Here is a 27,631-nt window from a genome sequence, read left to right as displayed (position 1 = left end):
TTTCGCTTTCCATCATAATATTTATTCTTAAAAATGAGTAAGCAGACAGTTTGTGTGTCCTGTGAATACCAAAATGTTTGTAGAACAGTACAGAACAGTAAAACACCTTTCATTATATTTCTCTAACAAAACCTTTTGAACATTTCAAAAGTCAAAACAAAGGACACATTCTTTAATATTACATCAATTCTTTCATCTCAGGAAATAGACCACAATTTTTTTAGAAATAGATGTAAAAATATACAATTAAAGTGATCAGTGTTAAACAGCAGGCTATCTTTTCTGATGCACATAACTATTAATTTGCACAATATCAGTGAGGAGGTGGATATTTTAGAACGCAACCACACCAGAGGGACCAATCACATCTTTAAAAGGACTTCACAGCTTAGACAGGAGGAGCTTCAGTCGCTACACACTTCCCCAATTTCCCTCGTAACGTACTCTGTCTCACACTTCCTCAGCTCATCAAATTCTTATTTCTTCCCCTGCTTTCTTTGCCTCCTCCTGAAAAAACTATAAGAGAATTTTTCATTCCCTCAGATGCTCTCCTCTGATTGCATTTTCATCAGGAAACAAGGACACAGGAAAGAAAAAAAGGGAAGTGAAAGAGTTGGACAAAGTAAGGAAGGGTAGAAAGATTACTTGTAGTGCTGACAGGATGAGCTTGTACTGGACAGAAATTGGTCTGAATAATGAGACCAGCTCATTGACCCTGAACGCATTTGCATCGATGACAGGGGTCAGATTGTGCTTTCACACCTGCAGTGGCTCAGACAGCGAAATTAAAAAGCTGTATATTTCTTAATGAGGTTTGTGTCAGAAGAAGTGTTTCCAAAAAATACAGCGATAGGAAGAGCATTGCCAAAGCATGAAAGTGAGATGACATAAAAAGCATCACAGTTTCAAGAACGTTATGCGATGAAGAGCTAAAGAAGTAAAAAAAAATGGGAAAGAAGTGGACAAGCAGAAAAAGAGTCAGAAGAGGTGAAAGCAACAAAACACAAGAAAACTGACAAGAGGGAAGAATAAAAAGAATCAGAATAGAAGACAGATGAGGTTTGAAATGCTCATCTGATGGGCCTCTACAGGCAGAGCGGGAAATAAAAATGCAGGGTTGGAAGCACATCTATCTGTCACTCTGTGTTAGGCTCAGTATAATTACTGTGAAATGACAGATATCCGTGACTTATAGGACGGCGGCTAGAGGAGAGAGAGAGGGGTGTGTTTTTAGACTCAGCCTGCGAGTCACATAAACACACATCTATTTGTGGCCTGGTGCAGATCTGTAGCTCACGCTAGAAAATGAAACTATAACTAATGGTGATTTTAATGTTTAAACCCAGGCGTATTTTATATTGGCTTATTGTTTTTGAATCTAATCAGGGATATTTAGTTTTACCACAGAAATCTGCAAAACCCCAAATGACTTGATATGTGCTAACATGATAATCAATAACCTAATAATTCCTTCACATTATTCCAATAAGCAGAGTTTTTGCTAGTCTTTTTTTGCAACAACAATAAATTCAAGTAAATAAGAACAGCTCGACGATCAGAAATGGTGTGCAGGCCTCAAAGTCACAGCTGTCACCGATAACATGTGAGATTTCTGTGGCAAAACTCTTGATGTGTAGTTTTACAAGGAAGGGTAACTGATGCCCCCCTACAGCCCCCTACAGCCTTAGTACATAGACACCACTGAAATATTCTTTCTTAAGAAGCAAAACTACTTAATATGGTCCCCAAACTGCTACATCTTAAAAAGTCACATTTGGGTACCTAGTACCTAATAGGGTGGCACAGCACTTTGCCAATAAATGTACAGTGAAAGCCTTGTACAACACAACACACTGGTATCGTTCTAAAGGCACAGACACTAGCGTGATCATTATTGACAAGGTACCGGGACAGGTTGTATCCATATAATGTCATTAAACTGATTTTAAAATATTATTGGTTAAGAAAAAAGCTGCTTTCATCACAATGTTAATTAAGAACATCAAACGTGTTATTTAAAGTTTGTGCAAAACAGACTACATAATGACACGATAGCTTTTCCTTTTTTCTTACATTTTTTTTTTACAAAACAAAAATAACACTCTGAGTCATTTGTTTCATTTCCTGTTTTGAGTAGTGGCTGATAATGCTGTTTTTGTTTGATGGACATTTTATATAGACAACAGGCAGCTTGGATGGTCAGTCAAGCGGTCAGTTAAAAATGTGTTTCCTTCTCTGAGATGGTGGATATTTTCCCATCGGCCTTAAGTTTTGCATCGTTGGCAGCGTAAGGACTCGTGGCAGCAAGTTTCCCTCTCATTTTCAGGTCTGGGCTGGGGGTGGTTAGCTTCTTTATTCTCTGCACAGAGCCAAAGACACAAAGAGGAAAGATGAGAAGGTGACACAGTAACACAGCATCAGCACCACTTGGCCCTAAATGCAATACTGTAAGTTTAAAACTGTGCATGTACTGCATTTAAAATCATTTTATATATTCAAATGAGTGTAATATTTGTAAGCTATTTGTAAGAGATTTGGGGAGATGATCCTTCAGTTTGGTGAGGTTTCACTATTCTAACAGGAAACAACCTAACTGTCTTATGTTTGTCTCTCTTTATTTTGCCTCCATGAGACCTCAAGTAAAGAATCACGACTTGTTGAAGAAGCATAAACTTTCGAACAGGATCATCATACATGCTCTAACCTGTGTATAGCTTTCTTATCTTTGATACACATATTTGTATGATTTCTATAATAATTATATATAGAAATCAGTATTATTATTATTATTATTATTATTATCAGTAAGTATTATATATACTGTATCTTATGACTTTCATATCTCTCTGCTGCAAGATTAGCTCTATATGAGGCTGGTAAATTTGATTTCAGTATGTGTACCATATGCATGTTTTACCTCAGAGAAGGTGCCAGGAGTCTTCCAAATCATCCAGATAATACCCAGAGGGATGCAGACCATTGAGGACATGGCCATGAACCAGCCAATACCATAGCCCCAGTCAGGGTAGACGTAAACATTGTTGTACTTCAGTGGTTTGTATTTAATCAAGAAAAACAAGAAAATTCCCTGTGGCAAAAACAAAATTCAGTTTGCAAATGTTTCAATATGACATAAAGAAACGGCTTTAATAAATAAATTAAAGTTGCAGTACTGAAATCTTTGTGGATTGCTGTGCAAATGTATTATTCAAACTTATGAGTTTAAGAATATGAAAAACTTCAATATTGTGATCAACATTTCCGGGTGACACAGCACGGCAGCTACACAATACGAACTCATTATTTGCACATGTGATAAAAATATATGATGATCCATGTTGATTCAGTATAAAACTCCAGATCCATCCATATGTATCTTCAGAATTTTGTTTTTAATTTTTTTTTAATTTATAAATTTTTTTTTAACATGATACGTTGTTTGTGCTACTACAGCTCTTGAAATTATGCCATTGCACTCACAGCACAGATGCCCGGGGTCAGGATCATCCAGCACCATTTGATGAAGAAGACGGGTTTGTACCCAATCATGTCTTCAATATTAAGGTAGAATCTGTCACTACCTGAAAAAAAAGTATGATTCAGTGACAGTTTCTGTGTGTTTCATAAAAATAATGATGCGGTTAATCTTTAAAGACAGTTTATGACTCTCTTAACAAGGTGGACAAAATCTAGTCTGAAACTTTCTATCAAGAAAGCCGAGATCAGTTTGTTTTTCTTCATTTCTGATTTATTGTGCTTATAATAGATCTGTCTTTGTAAGTTGTTGTCAATTTGTCAGTTTAAATTAGACTTACAGTAACATAATTGTATTGACATCTAAACGCAGGGGGAAAAACATGTATATTGCTTATGTATATTTTATCAAATATACATTTATGCATAATATTTGAGTCAAGTAGACAGAAAACAACCTTATGTTTTATTTAAAAAAGCACAGAAAGCCACTCCTTTAGGGTTACTTTTATTATTATGCATCAGTAAAACGATTGGTGCAAAATTAAGAGAATGCTGCATGTGTTTGAGACCAATCTCCAGCAGAGGGCAGAGAAGAAATATTATTGCAGAGTTTTAAAAACATGATGGTTTTTGCAGTGCTGCAATCTGTGGCAGTTGCCCAGCTGACAAAAGACAAATGACTGTAATCTCAAGCGACAAGAGGGGGAAGTGAAGTGAAAAACTGAAAACACTGCTTTGATATTTCAAGGTGTATAGGTCAAAACTCTTATCTTACCATACACCCAGCCGATGCATATGGACTCAAATATGGCTACGAACAGCAGACACATCCCGCTGGCAGCATACGCATCAAACAGCTGGAAGACGTACATCCCTCCCTGACAAGACAAGACAAGTGTCAGTTTCCTGTCAAAGCCCCTACATGTCAGACTCAGTTGAACAAAATCAAGTATAAAGTTAATGATGAGTGCATGATTATGATTAATGGCAAGACCTCGGTAGCAAACAAAATAAACTTCCAAACATCACACTCTGGTATTTTTATAAGGATTTGTCCCAAAAATTAAATAATTCTACACAACAATAAATATTTTATATTTTAATCTTGCCCTAAAAAATACTCCAGTTTGTAGCAGGAATATTTGGGGAATATTTTAAAAGAGCCACTGACGGACACCAGCTATAATGCTTTTTTCAAGTCTGGTTTGAGTCTGACTGAAGGATGCACTTACAGTATATTTGGTGCATTGTAGTGTAGTGTGTCAGGGATGACTGCATGGAGCCTCCCGTTCACGCTCTGATGGCCAAACTTGCACTGAGTCAATTGTTTGTGAATTTGTGCTAAAAAGCTTTAAAGATGACCACTGGGCTTCATTGGTCACCATAGTTGTGTTCAGGTTAATTTCAGTTGCCAAAATGTGTTTGTTGGTTTCAATTTAGCCGTAACTGCTTAAACATGTTTAACTGCTGTTAAGATCATATTAGTTTCATTGTTTTGTTCTTTTTGTTTTAGGTTGGGTTTTTTTTTTTACATTACAATGTATTGGAGTATTTGTCAGGGGTAAGATATAAGGTAATACACCACCGACCATTATGTAACACGAAAAATAAAACACTAAAACTAAAGAATTAATATTTCCTGCCTGGTCTTATGTTATTTCTTTTAGTAAACAAAATCTTTTATATTTTTTTGCCACTGATACGTTAAGTTTTTGGTCAATAAAAATAAGGACATAAATTTGATAGTTATGTTTTTGAACAATGACACATTTTTTGTAATTATGCCTCTGTAGACTAGCACAGTGGATTTAAATTAAATGATTTAGATGTGATTGAGGTCTAGACTTTCACCTTGAACATTTTATATATATATCAACAATTCTTCACTACATCCATTAATCTTTTTCTTTTCATCCTGCCTTACAGCTCTTCTTAGTTTGTATTTCTCTCACATCTTCACATTTCATCTCAAAAGGTAGTCTTGCATTTTACCTTCCCCTGCACTCAAGACACGTTATCAGCTCTTCCACTAAAAGCGTCATAAATAAAATCTCACATGAATCTTACAGAAGGTTACATCACAGCTTTTCTGTGCTAGTAAAGCTAAGCTAAGAATCGTCTCAAAATATCTTAGTATTGCACCACACTCCCAGAAGAGCGTTTAAACTGCGTTTAATCCTACTCTGAGACATTTTATTCAACATACTGTTTTGTCAGCTTTTGAATAAAGCTTCTTGAGTCCAATTATAGGTGGAAGTTGATTAAAAAGTGATAAAACTTATACATAGTGGTAATAGGAAGGAATAGGCAGTAAAAACAGAGGTCAATCAACTGAAAGCTCTAAGACAAAAGACTGAGAGAGAAAGTGCTATACTTCCATATTTTATCAAGTTTCATCCCCTGTGCCATCTCCATTATGGAACACTATAGAATGGTACTGTACATTCATAGTGGAGATGGATGGAGTTCAGTGCAGACAGAAATGTGAAATGCTTTTAGTGGCTGAAAGAGGCTTTTGAAACAGATCTTTAGGTCTAAAAAGTACAGAAGGGCTGCAATTTAAGAACCTATCACAGGACACAACATTCATTTTTCCATACCTTCATAGTAGACATGAAAACATAACAGCCATAATTATTTAAATACATTTAATTGAAAGGGAAGGTGACGTGTAAATTCTAAATTCTGTTGTGATTCATTATAAAACCTTGCATAACCATTACAAACATTCAACACTGTCTTCACTTCTGTATCATAAAAACTATCTGCATAATTACCATGTATAATTATCAGCATTATTTCAACATTTATTAACACATAGAGCACGAAACTTGCTTAATGCAAAGGAGTCTGACCATTCAAAGCAGTGGTAGGAAACTTTGCATCTATGTGCACATGTTGCACTTGCACATGTTTCCCACGTTCACTGAAATGGCAGAAGAGGTGGAGAAAACCTCTTCCAGGTGCTCTTGAATGGGTCAGAGATCCAAACTCCTTATAGAAAGGCCCCAGCCAGGATTTGAAGCAGTGCTAACCACTCCATCGCCCTGCCACCATATCACTGTATCTGTATCAGATCTCATGTCTATGTCAAGGCACCATCTCTCAAAGCATCCTCTGACCTCTGTATGACCTATTTTCCTAATGTGCACCATATACAATCAGTCCTTGAGCTGTTTTTCTATTACACTCTTTGGTGGTTCCCTCCATGATCCTTCAAACAATAGCAGTAATCCGTCTCTGCACAATCTGCACAAATGTGGTGGGAACACAGATAGCTCTCACGACTGAATTAAGGTCTCCCTTGAGCTCTAACACGGCCGTCCCATGAAAAACACATAGACACAGCATGTACATTTTCCCAGTCTCAAGAGCCCCTCAGCATTTTCTTTGACTTGACTTACACTGGTGGCTCTGAAATTGATCTCAATAGATGCAGGTCAAACGTGACCCGTAACAGCAGTAGATTACTGCTGTCAAATGTCCATATGTATAGGTTTGTAATGGTTATCTAATGGTGTGTAAGGGTTATCAATAAAAGAGATCAGGGCACAATTAAAAACAATTAAAATAACAGGAAAAGGTTTCTATTATCTACAGTGTGTCTGATTGGATTTCATGTAAGGGATGGATGGATGGGTGGATGGATGGATGGATGGGCAGGTGGGGGTAAATATTATACAGGCATTTAACATATGGGACATTTAACTGACAAGCTATAGCTATCTTACCTCCATACACATGATGAGTCCTATGAAAAACGAAACTATAGACATGCCTAGGATCAGTAGTTCTCTGCGATAGCCTCTCCGGAAGGTCTCTGGGTACATGTCCACCACAGCTGTCACCAAGCTCTCCACACATACAAACTTAGATACAAAAAATAAAACTGAAATTTACAGGATAGACACTTTGATGAAAAAAAGACCATAAGGTCATTATATTATCATTATATTATACATCAACATAAACTGTAAAATCTTTGAGCAGGATGTGCCTCTCAGTATATGCATCTGTGGTGAAACCAGAAATGTTTATACCTGGAAGTAACACTGGAACCAAAAAGTTGCACAGAGGGGGAAAAAATCGCCAGATCTCGTTTTTGCTCACAATTAAGATTTGCCAACGTTTCATTGACATATTGTGCAAGTGCTAACATTTTACCTTCGTTTATTCAACTTTGGAAATACATGTTTCCTGCCAGAAACCTTCTGCGACCCAAATGTAACCAAAAACTTTAAAACAAAAAATTTAAACAACAATATAAAACTGAAATCAATAGAGCATGTAATCCATGTCATGCATATATGATTTCTTCACAAATATTAAAAATTTGTAGAGGCACATAGATCTCTAATTGTATGTGGCAAGGATACAAATTGTGACTGTTGAACTGAACGCGTTCCCTCATTTTCTCGATTTTCACTATGTCAGCTTGTACTCATTAGATACAGTGTTTCATGACCACATATTGGCACTCTCACAGGATTAGCAGGGTTGTTCACCCTCTTACTATGTCTAGATTATCATGCTATCACACTAGAGGAAATAAGCTTCATGTGTTGTCTGCCAAGCTGTAGGTCTCGGCAAACCTTCAACTTTGTCACAAGCTTAAGAGTCAGCATTCCCAGGATATATTCACAACAGCAGTACTCACCTGACTGTCCAGGCCAAGGAAGATTAGCATCATAAAGAACAGACAAGCCCAGAGTGGAGACAGAGGCATCATAGTAACAGCTTTGGGATATGCAATGAATGCAAGACCAGGACCTGAATGAAAATATAAGAATACAGATTCTCAATTACAGGACTGCTGGCAGTGTATCTGATAGAACAAGTACAAAATTCTAACAGCAAAACAAAGACTGCTTGGTCTACAAAGAATAAATTAAACTTCACTTTTTAGGATTCTGCAAAATTATATAGTTCTCAAAAATCCTCAAAAATGAGACCTAATGGTAGCATGCATTATGTGAACTGGGCTGATTCTTGTTGTTATTGTTGTTACAAATAAGACACTGCTTTGATTTTAGTCTTGCATCTAGCTGAAGCAGAGCAGCCATTGTAGAAAGGTGATACTGCTTGTAGCGGTTATTTAAAGCTTTGGTCTTTTTCTTATTCTCAGCCAGTATTTTTTGTCAATGGGAAAATATTATAGAGGTCACAGAGATCACTCAGCAAACCACATGTAAGTTTGCAACTGGCCAAGTCTTGTTTGGGTTCAAGGAAGTGACTTAAACTCAGCCGTCAGAAGCCTTCTGCAGAGAACATTTCAGGATGCCAGACAGTCTAGTCAAAATTAAAGTGAATTTAGGACAAGCATCAGACTTTCCTTAAGTGGCCTCAAGAGGTCTCCTGCAGATGGCACTTCACAAGTTCATAGAGACTTCCTTTCCAATCAGATGAGGAGAACCCAACAGTGCCAAACGTTGCCAAAGTTTAAAGACAACAGAACTGAGAATCTAAATGAAATTTTTGAATATGCATAAATAAATGAAATTTAAAATGTGTTTCATATTTTCTCCCAATGGATTATTTGAAGCGCTTTGTGTAAAATGTCACATTATCTATTTTAAATTCAATCTACAACACAAAGTTTGCAGGTGACTAATCTTGGGATTATCTGATCCACTGTGAGGCTAACTGCTTGAACAGTAGAGCTGTCATGCTATTGCTTTATTTAGCACCCACATTTGGTGACTGTCCCAGAGAAATACATTATCTGAAGCATTAAGCTCTGTCCTTACTGTGCTCTAACAAACATTTTAAATTTCTCGCTCTGTCTCTTTCACTAAATCTTTCATACTGACTTGAATAAATCATAATGCGGTGGTCTAAGAGCCTAGGTAAAGAGTGTGCGGTTATATAACTGCGGGTGTTTATTCATTTTAGCACAATATGATGGATGAGAGACAAATGCTCAAGTTTTGTTTTTGTTTTTTTAATCTGCAGTAGCTGCTTTAGATCGAGCACATGATTTCATTACGGTTTTGAAAGTTGGTACTTTTCAGAAACATGTCATTATATTGTGTGTCGTTCTCTCACCAGATTCTGCAACAGCTTCGATGGGAACATTTTGTTCGTAGGCCATAAATCCCAGCACAGAGAAGATGGCAAAACCTGCCACAAAGCTGGTGCCGCTGTTCAGACAACACAGCATGATGCAATCCCTGAGTACCAAGACAGAAAGAGAGTTAGAGATCACACTTATTGGAAGAGTTGTTATTGCAGCTGACACTAGAAGCAGCACAGACAGAACAGAAACATGTTGCGTAATAAAGACATACTAAAATGATACATTATTTACTAATGCATAAATTCTTAACATTCGCCGTTTACCCATGGGGCTTTCTTCTTATATATTAACCATTTTGGAAAATCAAGATGGAGGTACATTTCAGTGCTGTTTGTGTGTGTTTTTTCTGTCAGCATCTCCAATATGAAATCAAGAGACTTGCTAGAAAAGTGTAGAATAGCTAAAGACTGCATGAAACTCCCAATATTTGGGATGACCACCTTTACTCTTCAACACAGATACCTCTGTTAGTCAAGCCTTCTTGTAATTTCTTTAAGTAGTCTTCAGGAAACAGTTCTTCAGGCTTCTTGAAGGACATTTGGTGTTGGCTGCCTTCAGTAATGTTGAGGTCTGGGCTCAGGGGAGGCCAATCCATGACTGGTGATGTAATTCTATCTATGTAGGCTTTTCCTGTGTTGTATTTTCCAGATGGTATTGCATAATTTATTAAAATCTGAGCAAGTTTGCTGCATTCATGCCATCAGTTCTGTGTCAGGTCTCTTCTGGATTATCTCCTATTTCTGACGGGCATGACTGAAAAAGCAGCCAATGTCAAAAGAAAACAACTACCAGACCCTCAGAAAGACTGCAAAGTGATGGCTCAAAACCATTTAAAAATGACAAGAAAGTCTGGCTCCATGGAAGCAAACTATAAAGAAATGAGAGGTGGGATTTATCTGCCACACTGACCTGTTGGCTTCAGCTGTACTAGGAAATATCTCAAAGAAAATTAAGCACTCTGGCATTTCTGAGTGTCTTTGAACAGAGTTTGGTCACAGTTAAGACAAAGTGATGTAACTTAACACGTGTGCAGTTGGAAGTTTGAAGATGGCTGTGTCTGGAAAGTAAACAGTACCAAAGGCCAAAGGGATATTGTCCACGTTATCCCTGTGTCTCACATCCTTCTTAATTTGTAATGTGTTTATAATCCTACTGCATGATAGTGGCTAATTGTTTTCTACTGTTAGTTTTATTTATAGACAGACATCCATCAACTGGAATTTACATTCTTACCTGTAGCAGTTATTGTTGTAGGCATTATAACTTCCCAGCGCAGTAAGACAGCCCAAACAGATGGCATAGGAGAAGAAGATTTGTGTTCCTGCATCCACCCATACCTAAGTACCAAAATATACAGTATGTGTAGAAACAGACAAGATCAAAGAACAAAACAACATAAAGTGTTTCTAAGGTGTTGACAAAAATGATCCGAGTCAATAAACTCTGCTTTTCTAAGGACGCTCATTTGCCACTAAATATCCACAAACCAAACATCATCATCACCATCATCCTTTGTGACCCTTTCCAGTCTTTGTGATTTGTAAAAATTAATTTAAAAAACAAATTAAATTGAATTGTGTATGCTTTCCCATTTAAATGAGATCACCATGATATACCTAGGGGTCATTTATCTTCTCTAATGAAACTTTGCATCTCTTTTGTTGCCCTTCATCCACCTTTTTTTAATCCTTTGTAATGAAATTATGGCTCAGCTCAAATGGAGTCTTTCCCTTCAGACAGACAGGGAAGCAGCATGAATTATGAATTAAAATCCTAAAAGTAGCTCTAAACTTTTTTCAGAGGCTCATTATTTAAATTAAGTTCACTACTTTATACAGTTTGGAGGGATTTGAGGTAGGGAGGGTAATAGAAGCTTAAATTAAGCAATGAATATTATTTAATCTCTCTAATTGAAACAGATCTTGACAGAATTTAAAACCTAAAAAAGACAAAGTGGCAAAAAAAAACCCCACCAGACCACTCATTTGGCATTAGAGCCAGATAACTACCGGTAAGTACCAGTTGTATGGTGGTGAGGTGGTTAGTCAGTCACTTTGGTTCAAGTAGGCAACATGTCACCAACTATCTAACACAAAACAATCGGGACAATTTTGCAGACGTCCCAAAAGAGTGAACTCAATTAACCTTTGTGATCTGCTTAGATTTCCTCCAGCACCTGAAGCAATAACCAGCCTAAAAAAATCTCATAGAGGACAATGGATTCAGTAGCTTGTGCATGTTGTGGATTTTAATGAAATGCCTAGATGATTAATTTCCAAATAATGTGCTGTGGCACAATGCTGTGCAATGGGGCAATCATGTGTCTTTTTGTCTGTATCTGTACATGTTGTGCGAGAAATTGGCTAATGACACATGGACAAAAGGGTCCTTGGAAGAAACATAACTTAATACCTCAAACAATTATTGGATCTGAACCAGAGGATGCAAGGCCATTTGTTCAGCTGAGGTATGTCCTAGTGAAGAGGTCAGACTCTTAAAAAAACAAGCTGTCATGCTACATCTGGATGCAACAAATGGGCTGTCAACAATGGTTGCCAAAATGTTTAAAAGAGTACTTTGGGACTTGTCTGAAGACACAGAGCCTATTCTGTATATATATATATGAATTCAAATGAACTTTGAAATTTTGGCTTGCCCTTTAATGTGCCTCGGGCAAAAGTTCTTATTTATCAAATATCAGCATGATAGGATGAAAATAGGGTGAAAACATCATTGACAATTTAGTTTTTTTGTGCACAGGCTGAAATGATCACTTAGTTCAAAGTTGACAGCTACTCTTACTTGATTCTGGATGAACCCACTCTTAATTAAACGTCCATGTTGTCCAACTCTGTTGTTTTTATAAGCACTAATACAAAGGCTCATTTATGTTACCTGGCAAGCTTAGTAGAAACTGAGAGCTTGATCATTTACCATCATCACCTCAGAAAGTCTAGGAAATTTGCATACAGTACCCAAAGTATGTTTCTTGCAAAGTAGCCAGTATTTCTCTTAACTACAGTTTTAGTTTCCCAAACTTACTGTAATGATAAAGGTAAAACAATAATCTCACGTTTTCTGTCACCGACGTTTTTTGTCATTTAGGTAGGAGGGAGTTTTGGTCTTCAATCAAGTAAAAATCTGAGTAAATTCCAATGTGGAGAGCTTACTCTATTATTGACTTTGTATTCTGTGAAGAAAGAAAGTTTCCCTACTCTCAGTTATTTTAATAAGTTTAAGTCTTTCCATCTTTGGGCTGAAAGGCAACTTTCTTGGGGCAATTTTAATGCAAAACAATAAAGTTTGACAATGTTAGTATATATCTGATGGGAAATACATCCAAAATAGTATTTGGTCATTGACTAAAGGGGATATTTACATATGTACAATTCATCAGTGAGAAAGCTTTAGTATGTGCATTATGAAACTAGTTTGTAGTGGAACACAGGACCCCAGAAACCCAAGGATAGCATGGGGTGCTAGCGAATTCAAACTTAATGCAGCATGGCTCTTTGAAAACTCTCTCACATCACCATTCAGCCACTAATCTCATTTCCCCACTGAGAAACAATTAACAAACGCAAGGTCTTCGCTCCCTCCTGGGAGTAACCACGGTAACTTCTGTGACCTCACAAACACAGGACTGTTCCTGTGGAAGAACAGGCCTTTCTCTCCTAATGTTCATTAATGTTCCCTTTAGTTCAACCTCGGCTGATGGCCGCACAGTGCAGGGAAACCTTGAAAGCCCAGGCTCAGAGAGAATCACTTGTTGATGTTGTGCCTAATTTGGCCGGCTCGTGTTTGGTTATGTTGAGACTGTGGCTCCAGGAAACTTGTCTACTGTGTGAAAGCTGGATGACATTGGCTGTTAGATAGTGCTCTTGTACTGCTTATGAATGATCTATAGATTTGAACTGAGGCATTAAGACATGAAATTAGATTTTATGTGCTCCTCTACATCTGAGCCAGGCATTATTAAATGGAATTTCGTTCCAGAGTATTATCACAATCTATCACAACTGCATAAAGAATACAGACCTATAACAATTAGTTATTAGTAGTTATTAGTTATCACTTATTTCAGTCCTTTATTTTACCGACATGCATATTGCTGCTGTTGTGCAATAACCTTTTTACCTTTAAATATGAACTAATTCGAACTATTAAATGAAAAATGTTTCTCCAAAGCTGATATATAGTAAAAAACAAAAAAACAAAAACAAAAACAAAACAAAAACCTGTGGACTTTGGAGTGCAAACAAAGTATACCCTGATAACTTCCACAGGAATTAAGAGTATGTGTAGCAGCCAGATGCTCCTAGTCAATTCCACTTGATTAACTGATCATCAGGAAGTGTAACCACCATTATAAAAGCAAAAATGTGGCCAGTCCTGTTAACACAAAGCCACAATTTTCCCAGGAGTGGACACCCTGAGATCAAACCGTGCAGTGCTCAGAGAAACTGTAAAATCTAAATCTGAGAGTCTGCAGAATTAATGTGGTAATTGTGTAAGGTCATGACAGTGCAATTACAAAAAAAAAATTAAAATAGGTATGACTTATTTGGAAGGTTCGCCAGGAGAAAGCGTTTTCTCTTTAAAAAGATCATGGCAACACAGCTTAGGTCATTAGGTCGACTATGAATTCATGTATTCCTCCCTATACCAAAGTATTCTACAGTCAAATATGTGGTCAACTGTTCAACAGCAACAGGAAAATGATCCTAAGCATTCCAGCAAAATCTACCTTAGAGCAGCTTTGAAAGTAAAGAATCAAGGTAGCTCAGCCAAAGCCCAGACTTCAGCTTGACTGCAATGCTGCGGTTGGACCTTAAGCGAGAACCTGTACATAAACAAATGGCCACAAACCGAATTGAAGCAACACTTTTGCAAGCTACTGAATCATTGGGTGTAGTTCGTTTTTCACAAGACTGCTTAGAATTTTGTGAAAACTTTCATTTTCACAACTATATGCCTGACTAGTGAATAGCAGTCTTTGTGTATTCTTTACCTGTTTCTAACAACCATTCATCTCTTGGATAGCTCAGGATCCAAGAATGTGCAATGTGAAAATTATCTGTCATATTTTGGCTAAAGGTTTTTTACTTTTACATCATCATTTTGTTTTTGCTACTGAAGGTCATCATTGAGTCAACAAGTTTGGTTACTGTTCACTAGCTACACCTAGTAGATCCTGTCATAAATCTCTACTTGTAACCTCACCCTAAATCCTGTGAGAGGAGCTAGGAAAAAACAGGGCAACAGATGTACTGCCCCAAAAGTGCAAAAAGGAGGGGTGATGCACAGTGCAGAGTGAGGGTGATTGGGGGAGACAATCACTAAAAGAAAGGAAAGAAGAGAAATGTGGAAGGCACAACAAAGTTCAGGGGTGTAAAAAGAGAGGGCAACACCCAGCCACACACACTTCACAAAGCTGGTTGAACAGAACAGAGCCCTCATTGTTCCCGAGGAAGCCAGTTTAACATTGGTGTCAGAAGTAATGTCCTCTGGCAAAAACCAAAAGCTTTCTTTATTACTCTTCTTGCTCTCCCTGTGCTGTTGTATGTGTCTTTATTTATCTGTCCTCATCCCCTTAATCTGTCACAATTTATCTGTTTCACTGTTTCCTTTCTCTTATTTTAATCAGTTTACAAATGTAACTATCTTACTGTACCTTACTGTACAGCAGTTGGAGAGTATATCAAATAAATAAAAGAATCAAATCAGATAGTTTGCTTTTAGTACTATATAGTGAGCTTAATTGATCATGGGATACATCGGTACCCTCAAGATAATAATTATATGGAAAAACAACTTGTTAATTAATAAAAAATAGTGTTTATACACTACATTACATCATCCAGTCCATCATTATGGCATTATACTGTATGTTCTTAACACCTTTTCTCGCCAACATGTTGTGTGAAACAGGCTGGTTTGTTGGTGTATAGTTACAGATTGAGGGAAACTTTAGTTTAATTACCAAGAAACAAATTTTCTTTGTTATCACATTCAAGACATCACACCCGGTGTCGCTATAAAGAGTGTAAAAAAGGTGTTTTGTCAGGACGGGAGTCTGACAAGAAGGAAAACATCATATTGACACATTTTGTTTCCTGAAATGCTGTAATGTGTTTCCAAATTGGGAAGTTGGAATAGTTCTGTTTACCTATAAGCATGAAGACATTATGTTTACATATCACAATCACACTGAAGCCGTGTACTTACTATCTATCTATCTATCTATCTATCTATCTATCTATCTATCTATCTATCTATCTATCTATCTATCTATCTATCTATCTATCTATCTATCTATCTATCTATCTATCTATCTATCTATCTAAGAAACTCTATCTCAATTTGTGTTGTCATGACCACCATCCAGTGACATTTTCTAGCCCTCTGTTGCGAAGCGACTTGAACCGTCTGCCTTTTCCAGACAAGGTCAAGGAGTCTCCATTTATGTGTGCTTGTTTGTGTGTTTGTGTCTGTATCTCTGTGAATTCATTGTATGTTAAAGCAACTCCCTCTATTAGCACCAAATACTGATCTTTTGACCATAGCCAAGTCTTTCGATCAGGTTTTCTGACCTGACCTTCAGTTAACCCGTCACCAGAGGAAGTGTCAGTTCAAATTATGCCACTGTCACTAAACCACTAGATTTAAATGCATATTTTTGCAATATTTAATCTAAACAGTTTTTGCTGCAGTTGTTTTGTGCAGAGTAAACAGAGTTTTTGAGGTAATATTGAGAACAACTAGTAATAGGTGTAAAACAAACTGCAAACACTCCTTATGTTTGGATATAAAAACACTTCCTATCCTTAGTCTGCATAGCCCTTTTTGCCGTCATTAATTTAGTGTCCTCAGGCTGTTATAACTAACCTGACTAAAACGACTCAGTGCAATCAGACTGATTCCATTGATCTGAATGTCATACTGCCTTGCCAAGGACACAAGTATAGAATAAACTTGGGACAGTGATAAAATGATGTCACTCTGTCACTGGATTGGATCCAGAAAAGCAAGCAAAGATTACAAAAGAACCAGTATAAAACTTAAGCAGTAACACGTCTAGATGGCACAGTTGTTAAAAACAACAACAGCTTCTGCTTTCCATATTTAGATTTTTGCAGAGTCGCTAGTGAAAGACAGCCTACCTGAGGGTCAGAGAGTCGTGAAATGTCTGGGTAGAGGTAGAACTTGATACCATCGAATGCTCCGGGCAGCGTCACTCCCCTGATCAGCAGGATCAACAGCATGAAATAAGGAAAGGTAGCTGTCACATACACAACCTGTGGGTATAAACATAGGCATATGCAAGCATATGAGTACAGTGTTACTGTCCAAACATAATGAATTTGATTATTACATAACATGAAATGATGTCTACAAATGACAGTTAAAACAAAAAGTCTGCAAATGACTTTTGCAGCCTTAATAATAATTAATGCTGGGCTGTGACAAACATGGCTACTACTCAACGACTCATTGTTTTAGAAGTGCATCAGAAACTGAGATTGGGAGACAGTATTCTATGCAACAATAACACATCACTGCTCAGACCTAAAGGTGAGAGGACATGACAGCAATCTAAACAACAATACCTAGACAGGAAAAATTGTGGCAAAGTAAGTGAGGAAAATAATCTTTGGGATAAAAGAGCAATTTATTTTTTCTTGGTGCACACAAACATAAAGCAACAATGTGCTGCAATGTGAGCGCTACAACCAATTTTTAGCGCTCACAAATTTGACTTTAAAAAGCCGTAAAATCTCATAAGGCTCAATGAACATATATGGAGTGAAGCCACAGAGCTGGTTCAGACACTGCGTCATACACACTAACACGTCCCACTTTCCTCAAGTTATATGCCAAACACCCTCTCTAGATTTGGCACCATATTTAACCTGCAAATTTCCCCTGTCTCCCTCTAAAAGGATTCATGGTTGTATATCAAGGTGAAGACAACAGAATATAGGACAATGTGTCCTAAACAGAAAGGACTTGAGTGGAAAATATTAGGCCGCTGTTTAATTACATAATAGCGCACTCAGTGTGAGGTCAGTGAGAATCTGTGGCCACAAGTACACGTTTAACAGAACAACCAGTGAGCCATCATGCTAATATGTTTCTATAATATAGTATTTTGTATAAAATGCACGTTTTGTTTTCTTTCTTTCCAACACCACTTCATATTTAAAGAAGAAAGAGATGGGCGAAATCTGACCATGCAATGCAAACTCTGTTTGCCAGCAACCAAGCTGCTCTCAGTGTCAAAAGACTCCAACCTATAGAAACATCTGGAAGTAATTTCTTTTTAAAAAACTAACTTTAGCCTACTGCAACCACCTTGTTTCAGTTGTGGTAGCTACCTGGGTTATGTGCCGCTTCAGTATCTTCGATGTACTATTGCTGTGTGATTTATTACTATTACTAAAGGCTACTCACCACCGAGCTAACATTGTTAGCTGGCGTTAGCTGAGGTTAGTTCATAGACTGCAGACTGTTAGACTTGATGGATAGCATTAACAACCTGCTAGCGGCAAATAATCATGTGCAGTTCTGAAAGCAGTCTATGAACTAACCTCAGCTAACAATGTTAGCTCAGTGGCGAGTAGTCTTCAGTAATAGTAATAAATCACACAGCAATAGTACATTCATGTAGTTGGGAAAAGCATGGCAATATATTAAGTAATTCAAAGTATTCAGAATTCGTTACTCACATTGAGTAACTTAACAGAATGCATTACAAACTACATTTTGGGGCATGTATTCTGTAATCTGTAGTGGAATACATTTTAAAAGTAACATTCCCAACACTGTAAGTAGTATGCACGTCAGCACCTGAAGAGTGCTAACTTTCAGGTCAGTTCTTTTTATTATATAAAATAATTATCTAATGCAGTAAATCAATATTATTGAATTATGCGGGGCAACACAAGTTCATCGTAACTGCGACAAAGTGTCTACACATTTGAAACCTGTCATACAAATTTGCCATTTAGATAGTGATTAATTGGGCAACCTTTACAAAACAAAACAAAAAAATCCTTGTGACACATAAATTGAAGGTTTTTGGGAACATTAAAGCTTCACAGCTTATCTAAGGTGGTTTTTTTGAGGGGAGGGGTTCTAGCCTGGGGTTCTAGCCTGGAGAAATAGTTTGCTGCTTTATAAGAAAGCCCTCCGCAAAGCCAGAACATCTTACTATTCATCACTGATTGAAGAAAATAAGAACAACCCCAGGTTTCTCTTCAGCACTGTAGCCAGGCTGACAAAGAGTCAGAGCTCTGTTGAGCCAACCATCCCTTTAACGTTAACTAGTAATGACTTCATGAACTTCTTCACAAATAAAATTTTTATCATTAGAGAAAAAATTACCAGTAATCATCCCACAGATGTAATATTATCTACAGCTACTCTTAGTACCATTGATGTTAAGTTAGACTCTTTTTCTCCAATTGATCTTTCTGAGTTAACTTCAATAATTACTTCCTCCAAACCATCAACGTGTCTTTTAGACCCCATTCCTACAAAACTGCTCAAAGAAGTCCTGCCATTGATTAATTCTTCGATCTTAAATATGATCAACCTATCTCTAATGGTCGGCTATGTACCACAGGCCTTCAAGCTGGCTGTGGTTAAACCTTTACTCAAAAAGCCATCTCTAGACCCAGCAGTCTTAGCTAATTATAGGCCAATCTCCAACCTTCCTTTCATATCAAAAATCCTTGAAAGAGTAGTTGTCAAACAGCTAACAGATCATCTGCAGAGGAATGGTTTATTTGAAGAGTTTCAGTCAGGTTTCAGAGCTCATCACAGCACAGAAACAGCTTTAGTGAAGGTTACAAATGATCTTCTTATGGCCTCTGACAGTGGACTCATCTCTGTGCTTGTCCTGCTAGACCTCAGTGCAGCGTTCGATACTGTTGACCATAATATCCTATTAGAGCGATTAGAACATGCTGTAGGTATTACAGGTACTGCACTGCAGTGGTTTGTATCATATCTATCTAATAGACTCCAATTTGTGCATGTAAATGGAGAGTCCTCTTCACACACTGAGGTTAATTATGGAGTTCCACAGGGTTCAGTGCTAGGACCAATTCTGTTTACATTATACATGCTTCCCTTAGGCAGCATCATTAGAAGACATAGCATACATTTTCACTGCTATGCAGATGACACCCAGCTCTATCTGTCCATGAAGCCAGATAACACACACCAATTAGTTAAACTGCAGGAATGTCTTAAAGACATAAAGACCTGGATGGCCGCTAACTTTCTGCTTCTTAATTCAGATAAAACTGAGGTTATTGTACTCGGCCCTGAAAATCTTAGAAATATGGTATCTAACCAGATTCATACTCTGGATGGCATTACCTTGGCCTCCAGTAACGCTGTGAGGAACCTTGGAGTCATTTTTGACCAGGACATGTCCTTCAATGCACATATTAAACAAATATGTAAGACTGCTTTCTTCCATTTGCGCAACATCTCTAAAATTAGAAATATCCTGTCTCAGAGTGACGCTGAAAAACTAGTTCATGCATTTATTACTTCCAGGCTGGACTACTGTAATTCATTGTTATCAGGATGTCCAAAAAACTCACTGAAAAGCCTTCAGCTAATCCAAAATGCTGCAGCAAGAGTACTGACAGGGACTAGAAGGAGAGAGCATATTTCTCCTGTTTTGGCTTCCCTTCATTGGCTTCCTGTTAAGTCCAGAATTGAATTCAAAATCCTGCTCCTCACATACAAGGTCTTAAATAATCAGGCCCCATCTTATCTTAATGACCTTGTAGTACCATATCACCCTATTAGAGCACTTCGCTCTCGCTCTGCAGGCCTACTTGTTGTTCCTAGAGTATTTAAAAGTAGAATGGGAGGCAGAGCCTTCAGTTTTCAGGCCCCTCTTCTGTGGAACCAGCTTCCAGTTTGGATTCGGGAGACAGAAACTATCTCTACTTTTAAGATTAGGCTTAAAACTTTCCTTTTTGCTAAAGCATATAGTTAGGGCTGGACCAGGTGACCCTGAATCCTCCCTTAGTTATGCTGCAATAGACGTAGGCTGCCGGGGGATTCCCAAGATGCATTGAGTTTTTCCTTTCCAGTCACCTTTCTCACTCACTATGTATTAATAGACCTCTCTGCATTGAATCATATCTGTTATTAACCTCTGTCTCTCTTCCACAGCATGTCTTTTATCCTGTCTTCCTTCTCTCACCCCAACCGGTCGCAGCAGATGGCCACCCCTCCCTGAGCCTGGTTCTGCCGGAGGTTTCTTCCTGTTAAAAGGGAGTTTTTCCTTCCCACTGTCGCCAAAGTGCTTGCTCATAGGGGGTCATATGATTGTTGGGTTTTTCTCTGTATCTATGAAGCGCCTTGAGGCGACTTTTGTTGTGATTTGGCGCTATATAAATAAAATTGAATTGAATTGAATTGAATACAAGAAACTGCAGTTTCATTTAGTGCAAGAATACATTCATCTGGTAGCATCTTGCATACAGTAGCTAGCTAGCTTCTGCTAATGCTCAAACCTAAACTCTTATATTATTGAACTATTCGGGTGTTGCAGAACTGTGCTAGACATCTCAAGACTCTTAGAAACTCACTGAACAAAGACTTTGGCCTCTTGGAAGGCAGAGGCGGGCAACATACATCCCCTGGCTTTTTGGCACTCAGTCAAAGTCCAATTGAGGAGAGAACAGGACAGAAGAGAGGCAGGCCAGGAGAGTGAAAAGAAAAGAAGGCTCCTCTGGCCCCATCTCTTAAACAGGAGAAGCCCACAGGAGTGATGCTGGCAGTGTGGGAAAATGTGCTTCTCTTGGACGCACGCGCAGAAGTGCATGAGTACGTGCACCAACGGACACACGCAACTTTATTCACAGCCCATAAGTGGGTGCGCACATACTACAGAGGCAAAATGTAGAATTCACAGATACCGGCCTAAAAACCAACTTGTGTGTGTGGTTCTGGTACAGCAAACTTCTTAATCAAACTTCAAAGAAGTTCATTTCATTTCTGTGTGGCCGAATGCAACTGTGACTCAGTCACTGTGAAACTGAAACCAGAATCAAAGCTTAAATACATGAAATCCTAACCAAATGTCTGTTCGAACAGCAGCAGCATCCATGAAGCTTAATGAGGCTGACCACTTTAAGCTCTGCTAATCCTAGCGTGGCCCACAAGGAAAGTGTGGGAAAATGTGCCTCCTTTCCAGCGGATCACTCCTTTAATTTGTAAAATAAAACGATTACACATCCTGAACCTTCTCTCCCTCTTTCTCTCCATCTCTCTGGAGATGAAAAGGACAATATTCAATCTCTCCATGAACTTTTGATGCTCCGCATGCTCCTTCCCACTCACCACGGGTAAACATTTAAGCCACCACAAATTTACTGGTCAAACTTGCCCCTGCCTTGCCGTAAATCTAACAGGAGGGCTTAAATGTGAGAATGGCCGGCAAACAGGGCCAACAAAAGCAAACAGCTTAGCAGAGTCGGAACTGAATGGTCTGTGGAAAAGAAAGCGCCCCTCTCTTGCGACGAGTGAGCTGTGGTTAATTTTGCATAGCAGAAGGGAGAGAGAGGCAGCGGAGGCGGAGGCTGAGGATATACTCTGCATGCTCCTCATGAATGCTCTCCTTTCCTCCAGTGAATGCAGGAATCAATCTTGGACGGGCTGCTAAAGCCCAGCCATGAAGAAGCATTCTCCCCTCTTACTTCACAGCCAAACAAAAGACACTTCATGGAGATATAGGCATCGTCCCCCTAGTTGTTTTTTCCCCAGTCATGTAGAATGTGAACCCATTAATTTTTCCTCACACACCTCTCCTCTTTTCTCTTGACTCTCTTTTTCCCTCTCTATTTCTCACTTTATCTCTCTACTCATTCTGGCTCACTGAATCTATGAGAAGGTTTTCAAGGGCTGCTGCGCACCCATAGCCAAGTCCTTACTGTCCTCCCCATGGCTGCCAGAGAAAACTCAAGGCAAGTGTGATTGGAGGAAAGGTAGAAGTAGGTGGTGTAGACACCTCTTTGTCTCGCATTTAATGGAGGGAATTCATTTGGCTTCCTGTGGGAGAGCTTTCTCTTAGGACCAGAAGGGAAGTGTTTTATCTTGTGGCTGCTTCAGTGGGGCTGTTTAAAATTAAAACTGCCCCAACTTACAAACACTAGAGGTAGTATAAAAGCAGAGTAGCATCCAAACACATTACTACACACAGTATTACTATAAAGCCTTCACATTTACAGTTTCAAATAGTGAGACACACTATCAAATACAGACATTCACACACCAACACATTAAGGCACACATAGAACACTAAACATGTATCACTTGTTCTCACCTTGCCAGTTGACTTGGGTCCCTTCCAGATGCAGAAGTAGCAGATGAACCAGGCCAGAGCCAGACACATGGCCAGCTCCCAGCGCATCCCTCCCATGTGCTCGATACCATCTGATATCTTGAGTACTCTGCGTCTGATTTGACCAAGAAAACACAGTTACAGACTTGGAATTTGACTGAGTTCAAATTCTTGGGTGATACGAGCAGGAATCTAAAAACTTTGCAGGGAAGACGGAGCAGCACCGGAGAAAAAAACAACGCCTCTGCAACCTCCCCGAGACCGATTCTGCCTTTAAAACTAAGCGAGCAAAAACAGCAGTGATTGCTGCTGTTGCTATGCCAAATTTCAGCTAATGCATCTCCAAACTCAACTACATGTAGCAAGCCTACACTTTACCTTCACTGTCATGCTCAGTTTCAGATTGCTTGGGTAAATTTTGAATAGTTGCAACAATGCAGTGGATTTTTCTCTACTTAATCTACATTTCTGCTAAGAAAAAAAAATTTAATAAATATTTACAGTGGACTCTTGAAAATGTTAGGACAACACGGGAAATACTGCTTTACAAACTGCTGTCCTCTCTTTTTGAATATCACAGGCCTTGTATGTACAGATGCCCCTCTGATGGATCTGCTGGAAAACTAACATAACAAACCAGTATAAAAGCTGTGAGCATTGGGGGAAATACATCATACATCAGCAAAGTGGGTGGCACTGTGCTGGCCTAACACTGTATGTACCAGCAACCCTGAAGAAGAAGTTTTCATGAAGAAATTTTAAAGCAAGGCTAGAATTATATTGACTTAACTGTCAGTATAATTCTAGCCTTGCTGCTAGTCTGCCCTCAACTGGGTACTCAGTTTGACACCACAGGTACACTACAGCTACTGTAACTGGTAAATGCTATACAAGCATCACCATTTTCTCGTAGATCAGTGTTAGCAGTACATATTGCATGGCCTTTATAATGTTTATGTTAAAACTTATTGCGATATGCTAAACGGTGTGGGTGCAAGATGCAGAGCATGTTATCAGCAGTAATGACATCAGTGGTGGGGAATCAACAGTGTGTTTCCTGTTTGTTAAAACACAGCCAGGCAACAGCATTGATAAAGGATGAGAAGCGGGAGCCGAAGCCACAGAACTACATGGTGCTGCCAAATCTTTGCCACCGAGTTCAACCCTGGGGCTCTGACCAGCCATTGATCATGGTGACATGTTCTTGGTGGCCGGCCACAGGCTAGGTCCAACACAGCCCCACTGTCCCTCCCTGGTCACCCGAAAGGGCAAGATGTGGACACTAATGTGTGTAAATAAAGTTGTGTGGGGTCTCAGATTTGTTGAAATTGTTTAAATCGGTCAAGGGTGAGTCATGCTGACGTGCTTTTGTTAGTGTGACACTCAGTATTTTTGAAGGCTAGTAGTTTTGAAAGGTTCGGTACGGTTCAAACCAAAGCTAAGCACTCCAGGTATCCTTAAATAATACTGTACCGCTATGCATTTTTTTCTATTCAAAATTATTAGGAAGTACTAAAAACGTGTCAGTTTAGGAGTCCTTTCAAACTCTTCTTCTGTAATCTCAGCTTTGCATTTTAAACTATAGGGACCAATAATAGCTTTTTTTTATCAGAACATTTTTTTACAGAAAATAAAATACAGTTTTTAGAGGCCTGAGGTTTGTTTATTCTGTACATACAGTACAAAGCAGTCCATCTGGGCATATGCTGAACAAAGCCTGGTCAGATTCTATTTTTGCCAACAACATGGTGGTTGGCTATTTGGCCATGTCTTACTCCTGGGTTCGGTTTATGTTCCTGGCTCAGATCCGACATTTTCTATGACAGTTAAGTTGGTCGTCTCTCTCAATTTGAACCTAACCACAATCTAAATCTAACAGTTTTGATCAAAATATGCTGTTTTAAAAATATTCTTAAGTAGGTTGCCCATTTGATTTGACCCAGCAGTGTAAACACAGCTACTGGCAGTGAGACAGGAAGTGTGGTCAGCATTACACACTGACAAGGCCTGATCTGTTGCCACACACATGGCTCTAGCTGGGAGACAGCTGGCCGTGCCTGCTGACACACAAATATGAAAAGGGCTGACTAATTTTCAGGCGTAAGGTTAGTGGGGGCAGCAAAAGAGTCTGGAGCTGTCAGTGGCTCGGCGTTTGAAGCATATGGCAACATTAAGAATGGAGGGGAAGAGCGTTGCGTTGAAGATTGCCTGAACTGACAAAGGATGGTGTTAGAAGGCAAATGGTGATTCAGTTAAAATAATGAGGTTTTGCACTTGCAAGCAGATGTGAAAATATAGAAATAGAAGTGTACTCACTCCCAGAACTCAATGACTGGAGAAGATGCATTAGGGTTTGTGATGTTGGTGGCATTTTCTCCATAATAGTCAACACAGTATTCTGTAAATACACAATAGGTTATCATGTTGAAACCACCATGCAGGTGTATGTGTAGAGTTGGCTTTGCACATCAAACCTAGAAGGTAATTTCTGTTTTCTTTCCTCCGCACAGGTTCGCAGGCGTATTTGTTTTTCTAAGAATTTGCTCCACTGTTATTTCCTCCTACCTGTATTCCAGTAGTGCCCACAGCCAGCCCACGGCAGCTCAGTGGTGAAGCAGTTGAAGAGGTAGAAAATGGCCCAGGCGAGGATCACTACGTAGTATATGTTTAGATGAGCTTCAATCACCTGTGTTGCATAGCCAATGCCTGAAAAAGAAACGTGAGGCTGATAAAAGAAGGAAATTGGAAAAAAAATGCAGGTAATAGCAAGATTTATAAATGACTGCAACCTTCACTGCTCCAGTGGTTATAAGGCACTCATAAAACAGGCAACATTTATCAGCCAAACTAATGTGTCTTCCATCGGCTTTCTCATCAGTTGTTAAAGTCAAGCGCATACTAGAAGAAACATATCAAGTGTGTGTTTTCTCACCCTCAAACAGTGGGCAGACTTTCCTCCAGCAGGTGATGCCTCCCTCACTGGTAAACTGACCCAAAGCGGTCTCCAAGAAAAACACGGGGATACCACAGCAGATGAAGAAGATGACATATGGAACAAAGAATGCACCTTGTAGACAAATAAAAACACACACAGTACATCAATATATGCGATCTATACAAGAGAGTAAAACGTCTGGAAGAAAAGCAGATCAAAATTCCTGCATCAAATGCATCTATGAAAAAAAAAGAGTAAAGGGCAAAACAACCAAATTCATATGAAAGCACTCATTACCGAGTCACACTCACACTGCAGGATGACATTTTTAGATCATGAGGCAAAGCCATACTGTGCAGTCTAATGGTGCCTAATGAGGTAACCTGCCTGTTATTGACAATATTCTGCATAATAGATGATATAATAAATTACTCAAACTACTTGCCTGTTTAATTTTCATAAAGTGAAAGTTCTAACTTTTCCTATGATGCAACAAAATAAATAGAATTCAAAAAATAACTTGTAGGTCTTTTATGCAGGAATTGGTTATGTAACTTGAAAAAATTAAAACATAGTCTCAATCTTTTTTTCTTTTAGTCTGCCTTCGTGTAAGGCAGTTGCTTTTATCTCTATTTTTCAATTTATAAAATTTTATATTATATTTTTAAAGAGCAACTCTATTTCCATCCCACTACCCCTAAATAAAGGAAACTTTCTTGCCTCCTCCATTCTTGTAGCAGAGGTAAGGAAACCTCCAGACGTTGCCCAACCCAATGATTTCTCCAGCCACAGACAGGACGAATTCAATCTTGTTGTTCCACTGGCCCCTCTCATTGTATCCCCCACTGTCTAGGCTGGAGCTTGACCCTTCCGGGTCTCTGCCATCCTCTGGTTTTCCGTTTATAACAGGCCCGCTCTTCTCAGCTGTCATGACGCTCCAGCAGCCTGCTGAGACAGAAAAAAACACAAGCAGAAAGAAATGAAAAAAACAAACAAACAAACAAACAAAAACGACAAGAAAAGAAAGGTGACAACATAACCGGGACTTTAAACGAATTCAGCTCTCTTTTTTCCTCCATCTTTAAAGGAACATCTGAATGAGTGTCCAGTTTGTGCAAAACCACGCCCATCTCCCAGCGCAGACTTAAATAATACGCGAAGGTTCAAACCAAGTGAAAGCTGTCCAGTTAATGATTGCGGCTCACAGGCACTTTGACCACCTGCAAATCTAGAATAAACCAATAAATAAACATAAAAAAATGCTGAGTGTTAAAGCTATCGTCCTCTTCAGCAAATAAAAACTAACGCATATAAACGTCACCATGACTCAAAATGAAGTTACTGGATAGTTAGCAGCACAGTAAGTTAAAAAAAAAAAAGTCGAGCAAGAAGACAACAAACGTGGTAGTTAAAACATTCTGGCTCAAGTATGAAACTTTCTGAAAATAAAGTCGGAGTGGCTCTACTTACCAGTCTCCTATGGAACAATGTCTAACCTCCTTTTTGGCTCCCGCGATGATGCGCACTAACAATTGCCTTTACAGAGCGCGGGATGGTTAAGCCTGATCAGGGGGGTGAAAAGAGGCGAGAGGGGGCAAAAGAGGAAAAAGAAAAACAAATCTGGGTCCGCGTTGAGTGATGTGATTTTGTTAAGTCTCGCGTCTATATAAAGGAAGATCGCAGACGTGGCAGAGCAACGGCTGATCTTGCACCAGGCGATGGGTAACCTGCGACTGCGCTCCCACTCTCCGAGCGGTCTACTCTCAAG

At 38.8% G+C, this 27,631-nt stretch overlaps 1 protein-coding gene across 2 annotated transcripts; it reads right to left on the bottom strand.

The window, feature by feature from the left end:
* On the bottom strand, positions 1-27,631 carry slc6a11b (solute carrier family 6 member 11b). 2 transcript variants are annotated; one of them, XM_084928669.1, is made up of 15 exons: positions 27,334-27,631; positions 26,584-26,811; positions 25,861-25,995; positions 25,494-25,634; positions 25,245-25,326; positions 22,911-23,043; positions 16,717-16,851; positions 10,787-10,890; positions 9,523-9,647; positions 8,135-8,247; positions 7,209-7,346; positions 4,253-4,355; positions 3,481-3,581; positions 2,918-3,088; positions 1-2,359 (listed from the first exon to the last, which is right to left on the bottom strand). In XM_084928669.1, the coding sequence occupies exons 2-15, from the start codon at positions 26,792-26,794 to the stop codon at positions 2,216-2,218; spliced, it is 1,836 nt and encodes a 611-aa protein (XP_084784795.1). In that variant the 5' UTR covers positions 26,795-26,811; positions 27,334-27,631; the 3' UTR covers positions 1-2,215. The 2 variants fall into 2 exon arrangements, with proteins under 2 accessions (XP_084784795.1, XP_084784796.1); XM_084928670.1 differs by having other exon boundaries at positions 26,584-26,808.

The sequence above is a fragment of the Perissodus microlepis genome, chromosome 5 (genome assembly GCF_051167445.1).
Source record: "Perissodus microlepis isolate ML-2025 ecotype Zambia chromosome 5, ASM5116744v1, whole genome shotgun sequence".
In the NCBI taxonomy this organism is placed as follows: domain Eukaryota; kingdom Metazoa; phylum Chordata; class Actinopteri; order Cichliformes; family Cichlidae; genus Perissodus; species Perissodus microlepis.
The sequence above is the reverse complement of the archived record's forward strand: the minus strand, read 5'-3'. Positions and strand labels throughout refer to the sequence as shown.